The following is a 21,166-nucleotide window of genomic DNA, read 5'->3' as shown; positions in this document are numbered from 1 at the left end:
CAGAGAATAATCACACTTTCTTGTTTCCTTTTACAGAATTGGCCGTGGTGGACGTTTCGGTCGTAAAGGTGTCGCAATAAACTTCATTACGGATGAAGACAAACGTACTCTCAAGGATATTGAGCAATTTTATCATACAACTATCGAAGAAATGCCTGCTAACATCGCTGATTTAATTTAAAACAAATTATTAGAAGAGGCATTAAACAACAAACATATAAATCTACTAAAAAACAATACAAAACAAAGAAAATATACAACAGTTTTTTCTAAAAAAAAAAAAGGTATCAAGAGAAAGAAAATTGTTAACAATCCGAGAGAGAGAAAAAAGGTAACAACATCGACCGAGCAAAACCGAAAAAGAGGAAGAGTATTTAATCAACGAGGGAGAAAACATCTAACCACACACACACACACAATATTGTTGTTTCCAAAACTACATTTACAAAGCAGAACAAAAAACTGAAAAAAAAGAAATAACTAAAACTTTTACCGATTTCTAATACGAAAAACTGAAGTGAAAAACGACGAGAAAGATTTTTAGGCAAAGCCAACATCAGTTTGCATCTTTCTGTCGTGAATAACAAATTTTCCGCCACCATACATATTATTCTTACTACTTTTTTTCTGTTGTTGTACCAGCTGTCCTGCATAGCTGCTTTATATTTTTCGTTTTTCCTTGTGTAATCAAATTTTCCAACACTTTTTTTTTTGGGTTCCAATTCATACTCTTCCCATTACATCATAATCCATCCGGAAAACGAGCAAGAGAAAGAAAGGAAGAAAAGAGAAAGAGGTGAATGTTGTAGAAAGAAAACGATCCGTTAATTGCAATAGCAGCTTACATACATATATACTTTGTCCTTATTTATTTTTTTCCTCTTTGATTATTTTTTTTAGATCGAAAAAGAAATTCCTCTAATAAAAATTTTTTTCCTCACGTACATAAAATTGTGCATTTTATTTGTAGATTGTTTTCTTGATTTGTTTTCTCGTTTTTGTTCTTGTTCGGCTTTTACATCGTTTATCTCGTACGCATACAAATCAAGAAGAAAAACACTAGGTAGACGTGGAAATTTTACAATTGGTGAAATTTTTGATGATATATTTTGGTTGATTAGAACTGGAACATGTCTTGGATGTAACTATTTTCAAAAATTCTGCTTCTGTTGAAATTGCATTCGAAGGTGTTGATTGGGCGTTACAGTATCCCCCGCTCTTCGAAGATAAATCTGTGAAGCTAAGAATCGAATACGACGATATATCGATTGTAAATAACCAAAATATAGCGAGAAATTTCGCTAACACATCTCTGTCCACCGTCAAAATGTCGGTCAGTAGTTAGTATTGCTTCTGTCGGCGGATTTGGCGATGCAATAACAAAACCAAAACGGTGACTTATTTCACTTTTCTCCCTGTTACATTATCCATTTTAACTATTTGTTGTTAATAGGCAGCTTTCTGAACTAATCTCTGCACTTAGACACGCGTGAAAGATCACTGACGATAAGAAAAGGGTTAATTTTTTTGTTTTTTATGTGAAAAAGGGAACGACTATGATTTCTAATTTATAATAATTATATTAACAAACAAAATTACAAGCGAAAGAAATATTTCCATTAATTTTCCTGTTCGCTATTCTTCGTTTATTGGCGTTATTTTTCCGTTGGTTAACTAAGAGAATTTACACATAAGATTTAATAAAAGAACTAAGAAAGTAATTATAAATTAAAAGATGAAACAAAATGATTAAACGAAGATGAAAAGGTTTTCTTATGTAATCAATGATGAATGTTGCTAAGAAAATTTTTAAGGATAAATATATAAAAATAAAAACACAAAAACACAGGATTGCAGTGTGATGTTAATTATTGCTTGCAAGGTGCATAATTAAGAGTTCTTAAATCTTCTGCGAAGGGAACTGCCCATCAATTTTGGGGCTGAATTCTGTATATGAGAGAGTGTCGCTATTAATGCCCCCCCGCAGGCTCAGCATCATGTCAGTCGTGGCGAAGCTTATCTAATCTTTTTCTTCAGACTATCGTTCTGACGCCGTCCATGTGTTAAGAGCCCTTCCCCTTTTCTCGACAGGACCGGGGTCCGTCCTGCCGCGTCGACTGAGGTGGACGCCCTGGCATTTTTTCGAGGCTTGTTACTCGATCTGAACATGTTTCTAACATTTTTTTGGGGCGAGGGGACGAAACACCTCCTCATAATCAGAGAGCTAGCCTGGAACCGTCTGTCACGTTACTTCGGGGTAGTCCCCGAACTCTCCCGCCTTGCGTGGCCTTCAAATCAGGGAATTCCTTTCACCAATGGGAGGGGAGAGGGGAAGAGAACTGTCAGTTCAAGGAACCCCCTGCCATCCGGCTCCTCCACCGGTCGAGCTCTATCTTCTTAGCAACGAGAAGGACCCAAACTTAATGGGCAACACAGCTTCACCTGTCAGCGCTCTTCAGCAGCTCCCCGACAATGTTGTTTGGAGAGAGATCCTCTGTGTTTAAATAAAGTTGCTGACGAATCCTATCCCACTTTCCACAAGAAAAAAAAAAGTGTAATGGGCGTCGTCCACAACTCCATTGCAAAACAAAATCTGGAGATCGCGCCTTTTCAATCTTGTGCAGGTAAGACTGAAAATCTCCGTGAATTGGGTAAGGAAATAGTCAATCTCACGCACCTAAGTTGCCGATAAGCCGCGCAGTTCATCTGCCTCTAGTTTCATTTTGCCAAGAGAGCTGCCACTTGTCTAGAGTGCGTTGCCGTTCTTCACGAGTGATAACCTCCCTTGCGCTTGTATATGGCTTGATGCTCCTTAGCAAAAAGGGCAACGGGGGTCACTAACGAGATCACCATCACGGCCGGTTCGGAGACAGTGCGGTACGCGGACGCCACCCGGAGCTCCCCGTCTCTGTACTTGCGCGAGACGTTTACGTATACCTCCTTGCCAAGAGCGTCAGTCCATACCTCTGCGCCGTAGAGCAGGACAGACTGCGTTGAACTCATTAGGAAACGTCGCCTACTAGACGTTGATCCCCAATGTTTGCCATTAACCTACTTAACGGCGAAAATCCACCTCCAGCCTTGTTCGCTACTGCTTTGATTTGCTCAAAAAAGCTCATCTTTGAGTCAAGAGTCAACCCGAGGTACTTGACTCGATTATCGATATGGGACGCAGGGTCAGAATTCTCATTTTAGTCACGATGGCTACTTCGGTTTTCTCCAGTGCGAGGTTCAAACCATGAGTAGTCATCCATCCGCTTACCAATCCGCATCAATATGCCGAGTCTTCTTTGCGACTGTCCGACAGTGCGTCCAGCAGCAACAAGCGTCGCGACATCTGCATAGTCGACCAGGCGCAACTCTTCTGGCATGCGCCGAGTTTCAGTAGACTATCATAGGTAGCGTTCTAGAGGTCCAACCCTAAGATGGATCCCCGTACTACCCACGACGTAACCTTCATCCTCTGACCCTCTAGTGTTTCATGGAGAGTGATAGATAGGCGCTTGCCTCCAATTGGACTAATGGCAAGTTCTAGCGAGAGTGGGATGGGAAGAGGAAAATTCCTCCTTGGCTGGAAGTAGGTATTTGAATGAGGAAAAGGGAACATCTGGGGTCCCATTTTGCCTTATAATTTTCACCTTATGCGAGGGAGGACTTTCGGGTTTGCAAATTCAACATAGCAGGTGGGCTGAAAGGTTCGTAGGTTAACATTTTTTTTGATAAAATTTGATTTTGATTTTATTACTCAATGCCTTCGATGCAACAATTATAGCGGTTATACAATTTTTCGATATCTTTTTTATAGTACGATTTGTCTTTAGCCTCAAAATAGCCCTCAGTTTCGGCGATTACCTCTTCATCGGCTTTAAATTCTTTCCAGTGAGCATTTCTTGAGGTCTGAGGACAGGAAAAAGTCGCTGGGAGCCAAATATGGAGAATACGGTGAATGCGAAAGTAATTCAAACCCCAATTTATGCAATTTTGTCATCGTTTTCATTGATTTGTGACTTTTTCCTTGAAATGGTGCTGTTTTTCTGCCATTCTATCCTTCAAACGCTTCAATAACGCTATGTAATAGTCGCTGTGATGTCCGAATGGCTTAAGCGGTTAGAGCCCTGGGTTATCGTAGCTCTAGGTCGCGGTTCAAATCTCACTGATGGCTGACGAATCTGTTATCGTGACTGGATGTCGGATACCAATCGACTCAGCTGTGAATGAATACCTGAGTCAAATCAGGATAATAATCTCCGGCGAGGGCAGTGCTTCGCTCGAAATGTCTCACATAGGGTCAAAGCTCTTACTATACAAGACATATGATCTTGCCAGTCCTCATATATTCCTGGGAGACTTGGGTTCTTAGCAAGAAAAAGTGCGAACTCGGCCGCGTTCGAGAGAAGCATACTTCGAAGAATTTTTGGCCCCCTACATGAGGATAGATGATTCTATCCTTACCTACAGGCCTTAGGCCTACATGAGAATAGATGATTCCGTAGCCTACATGACGACGAAATCTATGAGCGATACCATGACCGTCAGGTTGTGGATAAAATGTGGCTCAATAGGTTAAGGTGGGCGGGTCGCTTAATCCGTAAGGGCAATATCTATGGTAGAAAAAGAAGACGACGCAGACCCTGCCTGAGATGGAGCGATGGCGTAGGTCAGGACACCAGACAGTTCTTAGGGATATCGAATTAGTGGACCTCGGCGCCAAACCGGGATATCTGGAGTTCCCTATTAAGGCAGGCCTAGACCGGATACCGGTTGTTGCGCCGTTGATGATGATGAGGATAATGCAAAGTACGTTGCCTCAAACCCTCCTCCTTTATCTGTGCTTGGGACCAGCATGCTTTATTAATAGCATGGCGGAGTTTGCGAAGCCTATGTTTGATAGAATCTTTGACATAATTAGAGTTACAACTTCCAATACGCAATTTCCCGCATTCGTTCCTGAAGAAGTTCTGGTCGCGATTGGTTCTAATCACAACCGAAATGAAACTTCCATTGGGTCAGAGGGAAATCATCAAGATTCCAGAGTGCAAGTTCTCCGGGCTATTCCGATTTCAGATAATTCTAGGTCAAGTTTCACAACAGGATATCCCATCAAGAACAATAATACCAGACGGGAATATGTTCCGCATAGCCTTAACACATTTGGGAAATTTCTCCTTAATCTGCCATAAACAATAAAGCAAAAAAAATCGTTATCAATCGCAAAAGTAGCATGTAATTATAATGGGAAATGTGATTGTCAAAAAGGACTTCTTTTTTCTTCAGCCCCGTTCACAAGCGGGGTCGGGTCGTCGTAATCGGTTTCGCCATTTTATTTTATCAAATGCTTGATCTGGATCTCGAAGCTTTTAAATCCCCATCCAGCGTATCAAGCCACCGTTGTTTCGGCCGGCGTTTTGGTCATTTACCATCGACTTCGATTTTCAGACCAATCTTGGCATTACGTAACCATACCATCGAAGATGCCTCTCTCGCAACTTTTCCACGATCGGTGCAACCCCATAACGATCGCGGATATCCTCATTTCGGATGTGATCTAAACGTCTGACGCCACTAGTCCAACGTAGCATCTTCGTCTCCATTACCGCAAGACGCCGTTCATTGTCTTTTAAGGTCGGCCAACATTCAGAACCATAGAGTGCGACTGAACGGAAGACATTGCGGTAAATTTTAGATTTGAGACGTTCGTTGATATGTCGATCACAAAGAACTCCAGTTGTGGAACGCCACTTCATCCAGGTTGCGTTAATGCGTGAAGCAATTTCATAACGCAGTTCTCCATTGGCTGATAGCGTTGACCCGAGGTATTTAAATCGCTCAGTTCTGGGCAGATTATTGTCGCTGACAGTGATTGTGCCTGTTGCATGGGAATCGATTGTCAAAAATTCAGTTTTGTTTAAATTCAAGCAGAGATCGTGTTGCATGAGGCGATCATTCAATTTTTGGACAAGTTGCTCGAGATCATTCTTGCTATCAGATGCTGGGAAAACATCTGCATAAAGCAGTGTGTAGGGCGCTGGAAGTTGGATATCCCGTGTGACGGTGTCCATAACAAGAACAAAGAGGAGTGGTGAGTGGGCGCTTCCTTGATGAACACCAACAGAGACACGAAGCGATTTTGATACACCCGCCACACTTCGAATTTTACTTTTCGGATCATCGTAGAGCAATTTAATCTAGCGCACGAGTTCTTCTGGCACGAAGTGTTGTCGTAAAGCATACCAGATGAGTTCGTGATTTCTCTAGGTCCAGGAATGCAATGTAAAGAGGGTGATGCTTCTCACGGTGTTTCTCCATGAGTAACTGCGCAGCGTGTATTGCGTTAGTAATTTCGGAGTTCTTCACAAATCCGCCTTGATTCACGGTTATTTCAACGATTTCGCGCATCAAGAATGCATTCAAAAATCCTCATGGTATGCGATAGTAATTGGATCGGACGGCAATTTGAATATTCTGCTGGACTACCTTTCTTTTTCTATATTAGAACTGTGGTACTTTCTTATCAGTCAGACCTTCCTGAATAACCCGATTAAAGAATTCACTGAGGCACAGTGTTAGATCCCAGCTCCTCGCTTTCCAGAGCACAGATGCGTTGTAGTCAGGTTCTGTTGCTTTACTCGACTTCAGCTGCACTGGCACGAGAATGCTGGGGCTTTAACGTGAGTACCTGTCATGTAGACTTAATCCCACGGTCTTCTTAAGACACGGATTGATTTTCCCCCCGCTGCAGCAAACTACAAAGGTACCAGTCTATACCTAGTGCCTGGCGGAGGTTCTCCTCGGTCACTTGGTTTTGGTTCAGCTGACAGGGTTAGCGGCCCGCCTTCCTCCCCGCCACCTCTGAGCACCAGCTGCGCTGACAGGTGGAACTGCTCCAAATGTTAGCAATGATTGTGTATGCGAAGGATGAGCAGATTCTTCAGTTGAAATCTGCTCGAAGTATTCTCGTCATCTATCGGTCGAGGCTCGACGGTCGGTAAGCAAAGTACCGTTCTTGTCATTAACGCAACAGAAGTGTTCGATATCCCGGGTGTGTTCGTTTATGTCATCACTTTGAAAATCAGCCAAGTTTCCTAGTGATTCCAACAAAGTCGTCAGGGTCTTTCGCGTATTTTTGACTGCATTAATAAATTTACATATATTATCCGCTTATCCTATGCGTCATTGTTTTCTTCTTGATAGGGAGTGAGGGATTCTCCCTGTGAATAGATTTTCAGAAGTGGGCACTCTGAAGTGAGTTGGACCATAATTTCTTCAGGTTCAATTTCCCTGAGGAGAGCGAGGATGATTATGGACTGAGTTCTAAGGGATGGAGAGGTTCTTGCGGTGGCAAGAGAGCAACGGTTTAGCTCGGCCGTGTACACCGCCAAAATGAGTGATCTATCACCCCTAGCTGCGGAACATTAATATTATAAGTCGTAATTCGGGCAGCATTTCATAACATATAAGTTTGCACAATACTCTAACTAGTCAAGTGCCGAGATTCCATCGCTTTATTTGCCGCGGTGGATGCATTCGAAGGAGGTGAATCGTTCGACACGGGAGGCATCAGACGGTAGTTTTGACACGATTCACTAAGTAAAGTCTGCCGCAAGTCAGTCAGCCAACTAATTATGATCTTCTGATCGTGAAAGTACCTATTTCGGACGAACTGTTTTTCGCTTGACTCGTCGGACTTCGCAGTAAGCCAAGGAGTGCCGTCATTTTTCATTCGCGTTTGACTCACGTCATCCCTCGGGTCCTTTTGGTGCGAGCGAAAAGCGGAAAGAATTAGAAATTTTTAAGTTTCCTCATGTTTCAGAGGTTTTGACTCGAGCTAGGGATTTTCGCCTGGACCAACCTGTCCCGGCACGGCCGTCACGAGTGGAAAGATTAAGATTAACATTAGCAACAGGTTGAGCAATCATGGCGGAAGAAGTTGAAGACAACGTAGAGGCCAGGGTGGGAGGCGCCGTGCAAAAACGAAGCAAATTGCATCTAATCGAACCATTACGCTGTCCCATAAGCAGATAATTTAGGACGAAATTCAATGCGAAAGTCTCTAAAATCTAAAGAGACTCACAGTGTCCGGTCCACTCGGTTGTAGTCGTAAGGTTTGCTTGTTTTGCACAATAAGTGCGTCTTTTCAATTGATGGGGGACGCACATGTTCTGTTCTGTTCTTTCCAGTCACTTCAATTCCCTGTACAGATTCAAAATATTGATTTGCCACAAATATTTTGATGAACGTTTAATAAAAAGGTTTCGAATAATTAGGTCGCCGCAGAGACATCATATCACCTGGCCCCCCATGGAATGAAAGGAAGACGGTGCCACTCGTCGCGTGGATGCCAGAGATCTTTCCTCGTCCATCTCGTGAGCGTAAGGTTTTTTCTTTTTGATTGTGTCCCTTCCCTTGTTGGGCCGTTAGGCAGTGTAGTTTCTTTGGGATTGAAATCTTCGGTGGATTCACTCCGCGTAGACGCTTCACGTCTCTATTAGAGTAGGTTACTTCCGGTGAGTTTTGATTTGTTGACTGCTGGGTCAAAGCACTTAATTAAATCTCTGTGTCCTGACAGGGATATAATATTTGAGAACTAAGAACCCCGGCCCACATCCCGCCGGCCTGCTACCATTCGGGTTAACTCCAGCAAGTGCCGTCCGCTTCCATATATTATTTCACGACTGCCAAACCTTTTAGGGGAGTTTGGCTGGTTGACAGCCTTGATGGCAGGTGTTGCAACGTGGGACTCGAGTGTTGCTTACGTAACACCGTTCCAATAAAGTTGTTTCCCGCTTGAATCAATGGAGAATCTAAGTCTAGACTCAGGTTCTCCCTTCACTGAGGCTTGGATCATCATGATCAAAGTGCTTTTGAATTCTTTTGTATTTTAGGTTTTTAGCTTCTTCACAGTTGGTTGCCGCGTTTCTTTTATTGGGGAAAAGAAGTCGTTCTCGGCAGAGCTCTTTTTTGCTAAGACAAGGCTAGTTTAAACTGGCTTCAGGTGTCACCTTTCCCGGGGATCATCCTTACTAAGCCCCCTCGCCACCACAAGGTAGGTAACCGTCGAAGGAGCAAACATTTACCCGAGACGAACATTATTTGTCTGAAATGAGGAAATATAATTTAAACTAACAACCAAAGTACCTCTGTTGATTGCAAGTAATCCGCAAAATTGTCTAGCTGTTGAGGTTAACTAGCCAAAATAAGCTAATTCGCAAAGCACAAACGGCACTGCTCATAATTTCATGATGATTTCATATCATTGCATGATTATGGCTGCAGGATTACATTATTTTAATCGTAATCATGACCTTTGATTATGATTACAATCGCATAATCACGTAATTATATTCGCAATCATAATCATAATTACGATTTTGACTAACTCTGAAATGGAGTAATTTTTAAGGTTTTGTGTAAAACAAAACCTTATTAAAATCGGTTTACTGTCTGTTTGTCTGTCCGTCACACGCATTTTTCTCGGAAACAGTTATAGCAATTGACACCAAATTTGGTAAAACGGTGGGAACTGTGAACGCTCATGCATACAATGAGTTACATCCAGCCGGCACAGCCACGTCATCCGCATAACCTTGAACGTATATTGACAGATTTTGCAGTTCGTATAGTAATGAGTTGATCAGTATAGTCCACAGAAATGGCCATAGCACACCTCCTTGAGGGCCGCCTTTCGTCGCTTCCGCTGTTAGGTAGTGATCAACACCCACTTCAGCACATTGCAATCTCTGCGTTAGCATAGCATGGATCTACTTAATTAAAGCATAATCAAAACCATGCCCTCTCACGGCATCACAAAGTTTTTGAAGAGACGCACAGTCAAACGCCCCTTCAATAACCACGAACACCCCCATCGCGTACTGACCCTTCAGAGTTGCATTTTGTCTGTCTGTTCGTCACATGCATTCTTTTCGGAGACGGTTATAGCGATTAACACCAAATTTGGTAGAAAGTTGGGAACTGTGAACGCCCACGCATGCAGTGAGTTACATCCTTTTACGTCGATTTTAAGAGGGGGTCTCCGTAGATGCAAAAGGGGGGTGAACATTTTTTTTTTATCAAATATAGCCATGTGGGGTATCAAAGTTTTTGTTTCTTTGATGATCAATGTCAATATCATCCGAAAGTGGATACTCTCACATAATATATGGAATATTACGTGCTGCGTACTAAGAAATACACAAATCGTTTCGTACCTGAAGCGTCCAGCTTTCTGTTTTCCGACTTGTTTTTGTTGAAGCAACTTTTAGTCCGTATCAATTGTGGAAAAAGTATCTCCCCCAATTTCGGCGGACGGACTACTCATTTTATGCATAATGCGGCTAATGAAAGATGATCTACACCTGCGCGGGGATTGACTTCCGGAACATTGGATTTACGCGGTTAGCCTTTGTGAAAGTCCGGGGAGGAGCTTTAATAAAAGGAGGGGAGGTGTGATGGTTGAGAGGAGAATTACTGTCCGAGAGATTTTTTATCAGCGGATTAGGGTGGGACAGCCACTTTTTCAGTCTGACGCGCGACAACTTGTTCATCTGCGGAATTATGGAGCAAACCCCGGAATACGACCTTTCCGGGGAGAGAGAGAGTTTTGGTGAAATTTTAGGTTTGGTATTTCGCCGTGCATTTCCTGAGTATCGTCCTTTCAAAGCGTTGGAGGGCGTCTGCTACGTTCGGTGACATGGTAGCCCATGCTGGGAAACCGTAGGTCAGGGTAGGACGAATAAGAGTTTTGTATAAAAGGGTTTTGGTGGCAGGGAACATGGCCCGGGATGAGAGGAGGTTTCTTAAGGCAGCTGAGGCCTTAGAGGCATTGACAATAGCAGATCTGACGTGAGGGTTGGATTTGATTTTGTTGTTGAGGGAGATTCCCAGGTATTTAATGTTTGATTTCGGCTTGAGTGTGCGGTTAGCAATGCGTAAATGCAGGTTTTTGCTTCCTGGCACTGTGCGCCAGTGGCACTTCCCACTGGGGTTTCTGAAGCAAATAACCTTGCACTTAAGGGAATTAACGGTAAGGGCCCACCAGTTGAAATAAGCGATGACCCTATTGGTTAGGAGATTGAGAGAGAGGGAGGCTAGTGAGGGCCTGAGACCACTCGCATATAGGATGGTGTCATCAGCGAAGAGGATCCCTCCTGACGCGGAAGGACCATTGTCGTTGGGGGAAAAGGGCTGGTGAAGGGCTGAATGAGTTGCCGTTGGCGTGGGGAATAAGTTTACGGGAGGGAGGAGAATATCGTGGAGGGAGATGTTAAAAAGTTTGGGGCCTAGAATGGATCCCTGGGGAAGGGGGGGAAGGAGTTTACCGGGAAGTCGATGGAGCGAAGTCCATCGAAGCGCACGTAGCAAGTTCTGTTGGAGATGAAGTCTGCGAGGATTCTGAATAAGGGGAAGGGACAATTGGACTGAATTAGTTTGTAGAGCAATCCCTCTTTCCAAACTGACTACGGTGCAATGCTTGTTTTCCAGTTGATTGAGGATATGGTCTTGCAGGTACAGGATTGTCTGCTCGGTGGATCTGACGTTTTCAAAGCTAAATTGATTAAGCGGAATGATGGGGGAGTAGTGTCTATTGAGGTCACTTAGTAGGAGACGTTCGAAGATTTTTCCAATATTGAAAAGAAGAGACGTAGGCCTCATATCTTTGAGATCGCCCGAGCACCCCTTCTTAGGGATAGGTATGAGGAGGGCTGATTTACAAGATACCGGGAAGTGGCCGTTGTTCAGGCAGTTGTTGAAAAGGATGGCGAGAAGTTCACTGATGGTAGGCGCACACTTCCGCAGAACAAAGTTAGCGATGCGATCGGGGCCCGAAGATTGGGCTTCTTCTAGGAAGGTAAAGAAGGGGGCGAACGGGCCTGTTCTGACTACATCAGCCGGGCATTTGGGAGAAAAGGGGCAAAGGTAAGAACCTTCCAAGCTCAGCCTTTTATCGCTGACAGCATTGGCGACCACCGAGTTCCAGATGGGGTCCGCTGGCGATTTTGCTCTGAATAAGTGGTTGAAATAGTCTACACAGGCGGATATTTTTTCCTCGGGGGTGTGACACTGGAGGTTACCTATTTTTATCGGGGTTTGGTGGAAGTTAGTATATTTTTTCTTTCTTCCGGTCAATCGATTAATTACTGAGAAAACTTGTGGGCCAGGTTTGAGGGATTTGAGGAGTTTCTTGTAGGCCGCATTCAGTTCGGACCGAATAGCTCCGTTGATTTTGTTGGATAGGTCTTTGATGATCTCGGTGAGGAGACGGTAGTCAGCGTTGCATCTGTTCCGTGACCGGTGAAATAAACGTTTCCTGCGCTGCAGTAGACTGTTTCTATCGCGGACTAGGAGGAGGGTTGAGGGGGAAAGGCACCCGTATTTGTAGTACCCAGGTTCTTTAGCTGGGGCGTGTTTGTCAATTGTTGATTCGAAGGCAGAGTTCACTTTCAGGATGTATGTATCTAACTCAGCATTAGAGTGTATGCGCGATTTGTCCAGGGGAGGGCCCAGCACGCTGTCTAAGTCGCGTTGGAATTCGTCCCAGTTTGTCAGATTGAAAGATCTGCGTTTGTGCGAGTGGTGGAGTGAAGGGAGACTTTGCTGTAGATGTAGAGAGAGGCTGAGGGCATGATGGTCCGAGTGTGCTGCTAGAGAGGAGCAGCTAGTGACACATGCTGAGAGATTAGACGAGATTATTAAGCCGTCTAGGAAAGAGGATCCACGAGGAAAGGATGGCACTCCCGCGTTAATGATGTCCGCGCTAAGGAATGGACCTGATTGGAACCAATCAAAGAGCACTTTGCCGTTTTCGTTGTTGACTGAGTCGCCCCAGGATACGTGCCTCGCGTTGAGGTCGCCGCCGAGTATGAAGGCGTCGAAACTGCTCGCGAGTTCCCAGAGTACGTCCAGAATGGGAGTGAGGTGACGACCTGTACCGTTTGGGAAGTAGAGAGAGCCGATTAGGACTCGAAGGATGCCACCGCCCCTGACAAGAAGTTTGACTACTGCTAACAGGCAGTTTGACGCCAGTGCAGCCGATGGGATACTAGTTGCCCTTAGTCCCGCTTTGACTAGTATGGCTGTGCCTCTGCCCGCGTCGTTGCGAAAGGTACTGTAGCCAGGGGCATGTAATTTTACGTTGGGGGCTTCCCCCAGTCTGGTTTCGTTTAGGAGAGCGAGATTAGGATTGGAATCCTCTAAGAGCTTGTGGAGAGCGAAACGTTTGTCGTTAGAAATGAGCGAATTAGTGTTGAGTGTGAGCACCTTCATTTTGGTTGTCTAGCAATTTGAAGAGGAATTGTAGGTATGCTTCGGGTTTGTCTTCAGGGGGGAGACGGAGATAGTTGTGATAGAAATCGGAAATTGTGCTCCACAGCGAGGAGAAAGACATATTGAATAGAGACCTCGCTTCCATGAAGAAGCCCCTTGGGATGGAAGAATGTGTAGGTGATAAAGGGCTAAGGGTTTCGGGTCTTGCTTGCCCCCTGGTCACTGCGGGAAAAGACGGGAGGAGAAGGGGAGAGAGGGGCGGTCCAATTGGCGTAAGGCAGAGTGTTAGGCTGCGAGACACGAGCAGAGGAGGGTTTGTCAAGGTGGGGAAAGAACGAAGCAGATCGAGAGTGCGGGATGCTTTTTGCTCTTTCTTTGCGCTGTATAGATTCCAGTCTGCGGGGGCACTTAGAGAAGTTGGCACGGTGACCTAATTGTCCACAATTTGCACATTTTAATGGTGCCGCCGACTCCTTTTCGGCGTTGTCTTCTACATTGGAGCGGGGGCAATCCCTGGAGGCGTGTGGGCCCGCGCACTTCACGCATCTGGGGTCGTAACCGCAGTTTGCGGATACGTGGCCAAATTGTTGGCAATTGAAGCATTGGGTGACTTCCCCTTTTCGGGGCTTCTCCCAGCTAATCCGTTGATGCAGGAGGATGTTTTTTTTGTGACTATATTGGCCTCTGCGTCAGAGTTGAAAGTCACACGGAAGAGGCTCAGATTAGTGTTGTTGGCTCGTGACCACGGGGTGGAAAGCCTGGTTACTCGTACAGGTGTGATCTGCGTTACCTCTTTGATTTCCGAAGCCACGTCTTCGGGGGTGAACTCATGGGGGGAGATTCCTCTGAGGATGAGGGTTGGCTTCCTCTCCTCTTTCAGAGTGAAGAAATGTCCTTCCAATTTGGTGATCTTAATTAAATGTATTAGTTTCCTGTGTATGATAGGACAAGTGAGCCGGGCTTTGAGCCTGTCTGCTGGAAGGTTGGTGATTTCAAAAGTAGCATTTTTGTTTATGTTTTTGATTACGAGGCCCAGTGCCCTGGCAGTCAAACCGTACAGGAAAATCGGGGGGAGAAAGCTTATTTTATTCTTAACTAACGGTGGAATGGCCGTGTCAGCGGATTTCGATGTTCCGGGTCGTGCGTGCGTCGCTTCGGGGCGATGCTCGTTGTCCGGGAGTAGAAGGAATCGATTTTTATTCGCTGGGGCCTCATTGTCCGAGATGCCCGAGTCTGTTTGCTTACGTTTGGAAACAAACTTCCCTGCAGCAAGTTTGAAATCCTCTTGGAATCCTTGTATGTAGTTAACGCAGTGGTCTTCTTCACCAGTCCGAGCGTCGGGCTGGTCCCCAGGAGGGCAGCTCTGGTCGTCGTCGACAGTTATGACGGGGCATATGTGTGTGACATTTTCTTGTTTAACAAATAATTTCCCCCACGGATGATTCATCATGAAAGTTTTGACCCAAATGCAACGGAAAAATGAACGAGTCATGGCGTGTATCATTAGACAAAGTTTTGTGCTAATTTTCTGTGTTTCTTTTGCTTTCAATAATTTTTATTATCAAGGGAGGAGCCACAAAAGTAATTCGATCAAGAATTTCAAGAGATAACCTCGAGCGCCCGAAAGAACGTATGAAAGTTCAAACTTTGATTAAAAGATGCCGCCACGGGTCTATCGCGTCAAAGTTAGCCACGCCTACATCCGCTTTTGACTCATTTGAATATGCATCATACATGTATGCTTCCTTGCGCGCGAGTCGAGCAGCATCCTCTCTCGGTGGCGCTGAATTCAGCGCAACATCCCGCTGAATTCCGTGTGCGCAAGCGAGACGAAAGACAACCACGGAGAGGGAGAAAGTCGACCGTTCCCGTCCCGGCCATCGCGAACTGTGTGAAATAAAACGCTCGCATTCTGCTCCGTGCGCTGTGTGCCATTTGCCATTGAACCGAGAAGTCGCTCGCCCGACCGTCGTCCGCCTGCAATTCATCAGTTCCGCGCTAGCAGAGTCATTTCCTGAGAAAAGTCGCCTTTTCCGCTGATTGTGACACGAGTCGCCCACCAGCGAGACAGCGAACCGCCGAACTTTCCATTTCCAGCCCCGACAGTGCTGCTGCTCGCTCCGACGTCCGGCCCGAGCCTATCGCCGTCTCCGTCGCCAGTCGTTCGCCTCCGTCTCGCCGCCGTCGCCGATTTCGCGAACGGCCCAACTCGTGTCTCGCACCTCGTCTCGATCCGGTTTTTCGCGTGAGTCGCCGCCGAGTGGAGTAGAGTAGCTGCGGCCGCGATCGTGACACAAAGTACAGTGCGGTGAGCCGTCGTTGTCGCCAGTTCCAGCGAGGAAAACGTGAAATTCGCAGAACGCGATCAGAAGTCGAATAAGTCGCGAGAAGGTCGCCAATTGGAGTGGATTCGCGCCTACTGCCCGTTTTTCGTGTGGCTGCGGTTTTTGTTTCGCGGCGCTGTCGTGCGGACCTGATTTTGGCCAGAGGCCCCTGGACTAATTGCAAGCGAGACTCGCTCGTGCTTTCTTCGCCCCCAAAGACAAGGAGTTACTGCAAGCGACCAACATGAGCTGGCAGGATTACGTAGACAACCAGCTCTTGGCCTCACAGTGCGTTTCGAAAGCGGCCATCGCTGGACACGACGGAAACATCTGGGCCCAGTCGAAAGGATTCGAGGTAATTCATTTGAGCAGGCGGAGGACCGGCCCGCGGCCGCTCCGGCTGGAACGGGCCTGGCTGGCGTGCACGGGGCGCTTTGTCTGGCCTGGCGCGGGGACATTGGCCGGCCGCAGCCGGCACTCGGCTCGGCCAGACGCGGTGCTCGGCAGCATTTTCGGGAGGAATTTGTCGGCAAGTTCAAGGGTGTGACCAGCACGCCGGCCCGGCTCGGTTCAGTCGCCTTTTCAGCTTCTTTTGCCTTTTTGCTCCCGTGGACGACGGGTTCCTTGTCGCAGTTCTTGCCGTTGCCCTTTCGGGGCGAATTCAGTGACGGCGGCTGTCGTCCTGCGTTGCGCCGGTATGCGTGTGTGGGCTTAGTCATATCGCGCTGGATTTGTGTAGGGTAAATACGTGTCACTCGACTTGGGGATGTGTGTGTGCGTGTTGCGATAACGATTTTCTGTCCAAAATCGATTTTCCATATTTGGTGCCGGCCGCCAACCCGGCTGCAGTCGTGCCCGCTTGGTTCGACTGCGAATGCTACGTTGAAGGGAGTCGAATGTTGAGCAGAGATTTTCCCTGCGGTTCCGGTTTTCACTTTGTCCAGGTGAAAACCGGCTTCGCACAATCCTTGTCGGCCGCGAGGGGTTTGGGCTCGTGGTTCCAAAATGGCGGAGCCGCTGCTGTCTCCGATCCCCGCACACAACGAAACCTGTTTGACCCACACACTCGCAGAACAGGTCTCCATCGCGGTCCAGTCCCTGTGTGTCGGGAGGAATTTCGCAATGGCTGGCCTTTCGGGACGTCGTCGTGCAATCTTGGAAAAGTTCTCGAAGTTGCCCAAATTTCCACTCGTCGCGGGGACCTTGCCAGCTGTCCAAAATGGGATGATTCATTCATTGGCGCGGCTTTCTCGCTCGCGCCCGTGGCGGCCAGCCACCCTGGATAGGCAAGAGTGTGCGTGCGGGGGTGAGTGGACGGGAATGGATTATTTCCGCGGAACAAAGGAATTCGGAACAGTCATGCAGTGCACACGGCTGCATGCAATTCGCATCCATATACAGGAGCGGCGGACGATTCGCTGCCTGTTGGGTGCGATTGTGTGCGGGGTTTTATGGCCATGTGGTTTCCAATTGAGAAAACAGCGGATGTAGCCCCCCGAGTGCGGCGAATTTTGCTGAAACGGTGAATAAAGCCGATGCGGTTTTCAGCATGTGTCGTAGACGGCGGCTGAGTTTTAAGATTTTTGCGACATTGCCAGATTGCAGTTGGGGTTTTTGGATGGAATTCAATGCGACCGTTTTGAGATGCGAATTGGTTTTTTGGGGGATTGCATTGATAACTGAATTTTGATTTTGTTGGAGTTTTCAGGGTGGACCCTTGTTATCCACAATTTCGCAATCAATTCAATATAATTAGACAAAGGCGTTAATCTTGAGGCAATCTTCAAACGAAGTATGTCTACCGTGTTTCTGGCCACAAAAAAAAAAAAATAATAAAACGCAAGGAAAGGCATTTTGAACTGACGAAAGGAACAAGTTGCTCCCGAAATATCGATATCTGCTTAGTAAATACGACAATATTGAAGAAATTTTCTTTCATTGCTTTATTTGTTCCAATCTAAAAAAAATTTTGCGTTAAATTTTCTATTTTATAAGACTTGCGGTTTCGTCCAGGGCAGAGGCAACTCATTAGAAGCTGCCTCACCTCAGTGTGTCTATATAATTTAACAAATATGAATTAGGTTGAATATTGCTCATACAAGACAATATTTTCTTAAAATATTCTTGCTGTGAATATTAAAGGAAAATCACTTAAATCTGTTCTTCTTCTTGTTCTGAGCTGTCAAACCCTTTTTTCTGCAACATCCTTAGAAGGGTTTTGGCGAACGCGTCCTCTCCTATCAATCATTGCCTAAAATCTTGTTGTATTATTATTCCGACCGTAGTCATTTCCTTATAAGTTCAGTTAAAGATAATTCGGGGACCTTCCGCGTCACATGCATGGATATTCTCCTTGAAAATGTGTCTTCGATGGTATGGTCATGTAATTCGCGCTAACGAGAATGCACTCACCAAGATTGGTCTCAACATCGAAGTCGACAGTAAGCAACCAAAAGGCCACCTGAAATAACGGTGGCTTGATACGTTGGATGGTGATTTAAAAGCCTGGCGATTGCATCCAGGTCAGCCGTTTGATAGAACCAAGTGGCGAAACCGGCCACGAGCCGACCCCGCTTGTGAACGGGACAAAGGCTGAAGAAAAAGGGTCATCGCCGTGCCCCACTATTTCCAACGACCAATGTTCCAGGCACCCCAATTCGTTTCTGGCTATCTCTAGCTTACAGCAAACGAGTCCAAATATTTCCTTTTAATTAGTGGCGTATAATTTTGTCCGAGAAGTGGATTTGAAAAAGAAGAGAGTTCGACAAATCATGTTTCTTTCAATCTTATCGTAATCTGTAAAAAGCATACCTAGAAACCCAATCGTCCCACTAAATTCGGGTTTCGTTAGCATCGTGGTGGTATTCAGTCAAATGGTCCTCGTGAATCATTTATTTTTATTTTTAGAAGTTTAGAGGAAACTGCGTTTCAAATAACGTGACAGATGAATCATCGAGAGTTCTCTGTATTGCTTCCTTGACGCTGCAATTTAATTTAGACTTTGGCCTACTTGATGCATCGTCTCGGTCTTCTGATTTTATCTTCCAATTAAAGTAATTAACTAAGATTAGCAATTTGTGTCGATACCCACAAAGTTTGGTGGTTTCTCCGATCGACGAACACGAATTTTCTATTGAGTATTTTCATAGATTTCATCCCGTTTAGAAATAGGGTATTTTTTGGTTCTTCCCTCGATTGTAAGCTAGATTTAGGTGAAATCAACATGTTTTCAAATCTTCGTCTATAGTGTCAAGCCATCGCTATTACAGTCGGGCTTTTGGTCGTTTTCAATTGACTTCGATGTTTAGCCTAATCTAATCTAGCGAGTTATCGTTAGCGCGGATGATGTGATACTACAGTCGAGAATGCTTTTCCCATAACTTCTCGATAATACACGTCATCTTGGACGTGTTCAAAGCGAGGTACTATTCTAATTCAGGACAATGTCTTCCTTCCTAAAACCATGAGACAAAGTTTGTCATCTTTGATGGCTGTTTAGAACCCAAAGTATTTATTAGAGCGCCACAGAACAAACAACGTTAAGGTATATGTTGAAATTAAAAAGTAATTTAACGTCGGTCTCCAAAGACGTCAGTTGTGGAAAGCCATCCGGGTTGTACTGATTATTAATAGGTGCATAATTTCACTTCTGCCGTTAGTTTTTCTCAAAATTTAAGGCGTTATTTTCAAAATTTTTTAGTCCATTTATGACGCAGTGTATTGTCCATCGCTGGCCACTACTTTTCCCCATTTATCTGGCAGCAAGCGGAGCCCGCATCGAAAGGACTCGTCATCCTTTTAGGCGATCCACGAATCAATCCAATTTTTCACTTAATCGTAAGAATCGAAATGCTTATCGGTCAGGTCGTGCGCCATTGATCGGAAAAGGTGGTAATCAAATGGAGCAATGTCAGGAGAGTACGGCGGTTAGGGTAGATCTTGCCATTTAAGCATTTCAAAGTACGTTACAACTTCGTCGTGCCTTTCCTCGAATTGAGGCCGTTTTTCCTTCAGTGCTCGTCTCAAACACATCAGTTAAGTTTGGAATCGTTCGCCTGTAATGGTTTCGCTCGGTTTTAGCAGTTCGTAGTAAACTACAGCGAGCGCGTTCCACCAAATTCAAAACATAACCTTTGAGCCTTGAATATTGGGCCTGACTGTCGATATGGAAGCATGGCCGGGCAAACCTTATGACTTTCTGCGTTTGGGATTATCGTAATGAACCCAATTTTCGTCCCCAGTCGCGACACGATGCAGAAATCGCTTCCGTCGTTACCTTTGAAGCAGCTTCTGAATCATTGGCAGGGCTTTGAGGTATCTTAAACTGCTTTGAAGTCCTGAGCTGCCATACCTTCAGGAAAAAGTGCTACATCGAGCGGATCCTAATATTCCTTACTAAAAGGTCGAGCAAATTATGTCCAAGAACGAAACAAAAGTTTCGATGAATAATTTTTCGAATTTCATTTTAATCCATAGAGAAATTGATAAGTTTGTATTATTTTGACACTAACAGGCGGATCGCAATGAAACTTGGTAGGCGTATGGGCAATACGGTCATCTATGCTTATTGCAGTAGTGTGCAGTTCAGTACTCCTAGAATGAGCTTAAGTGCGGTTTTCATTCAATGTCTAAAAGTTGGTAATAAACTATTAGTAAGTCTGTTTGACCAGATATCGGAATGGGACATATTTTGAGACCTAGATTTCATATAAGCGTAGTTACCGAAACTGAGTTATTTCATTTCTAAGTGTGCACATTTTGACTCCTTATTCGCGAACTTTACAACTAACCTCAAAACTAATATCAGCTTTGGAAAGTACTAATCGAGACCTTTCATTTGGTACCCCGCATGCTTATATTTGGTGAAAAATATTGTACATTTCCCCTTTGCATGCTGCTCCACGTAAATTTATGTCACTCACTGTATGCGGGGGATTTCACAGTTCCCATCTGTCCACCAAATTCCGTTCGGATCGGTTTAGTCGTTTTGGAGAAAAGTGCGTGTGAATAAATTTTAATAAAGTTTTGTTTTACATAAAATCTTAAAAACAGAAAAACGAAAAAGTATCACAGCAACAGTGCAAAGACCACGAAAAGCCGAAATTGGTGCGCCACAGTTATATTTGGCCAGTGATGAAGGCTGGCACTTCTTCGATTGTTCAGTAAACGAACACATGAGTAATTCGTATGCCACTTCTTAACCGCCGCCAGAATGAAAAAACCTCACAGCGACTGTAATCCACTGGCATTTTGCTCAATTCTTCCTGGAAACACTCTTTGCACTGAATGCGGCTAGTAATGGGTCTCTCACGCAGTTTGCCGTTCAATAAATCCCATAGGTCCTGTATTTGGTTTAAGTTCGGTGACTATGGCGGGGTTGGCATCGCCGAGCGGTAATTATAGAGCAGCCTTAACCGAGTGTCGAACCTTCTGTGTAGTCCCACTTTGGAACTCCAAGCACTCAGACCTTTGTTAGACCCATTATAATGTTCCCGGAGATCGCCTACGGCGTTCGCACGCTTTCGCGAATCTGAGAGCATTCTTCAAAGGCAGAGATACGCAGGCTCTTCGTTGAAGAAAAC

The 21,166-nt window shown here is 45.2% G+C and overlaps 2 protein-coding genes across 4 annotated transcripts in view; both read left to right on the top strand.

The window, feature by feature from the left end:
• LOC119650632 (eukaryotic initiation factor 4A) overlaps window positions 1-951 on the top strand; it is a 29,219-nt gene extending 28,268 nt beyond the window's left edge. The window contains exon 5 of the mRNA XM_038053539.1: window positions 37-951. Coding sequence (XP_037909467.1) covers window positions 37-181 — 145 coding nt within the window. The 3' untranslated portion in view covers window positions 182-951. The remainder of the gene's footprint in view (window positions 1-36) is intronic.
• Window positions 952-15,176: 14,225 nt separating this feature from the next.
• Window positions 15,177-21,166, top strand: part of LOC119653215 (profilin) — a 114,301-nt gene continuing 108,311 nt past the window's right edge. For 2 of the 3 annotated variants that reach the window (XM_038057787.1, XM_038057786.1), the window contains exon 1: window positions 15,177-15,939. In XM_038057787.1, coding sequence (XP_037913715.1) covers window positions 15,829-15,939 — 111 coding nt within the window. In that variant the 5' untranslated portion in view covers window positions 15,177-15,828. The remainder of the gene's footprint in view (window positions 15,940-21,166) is intronic. The other variant, XM_038057785.1, reaches the window with a different exon arrangement.

Source organism: Hermetia illucens, chromosome 3, assembly GCF_905115235.1.
Source record: "Hermetia illucens chromosome 3, iHerIll2.2.curated.20191125, whole genome shotgun sequence".
Lineage (NCBI taxonomy): Eukaryota > Metazoa > Arthropoda > Insecta > Diptera > Stratiomyidae > Hermetia > Hermetia illucens.
This window is presented reverse-complemented; position numbering and strand designations above follow the sequence as displayed.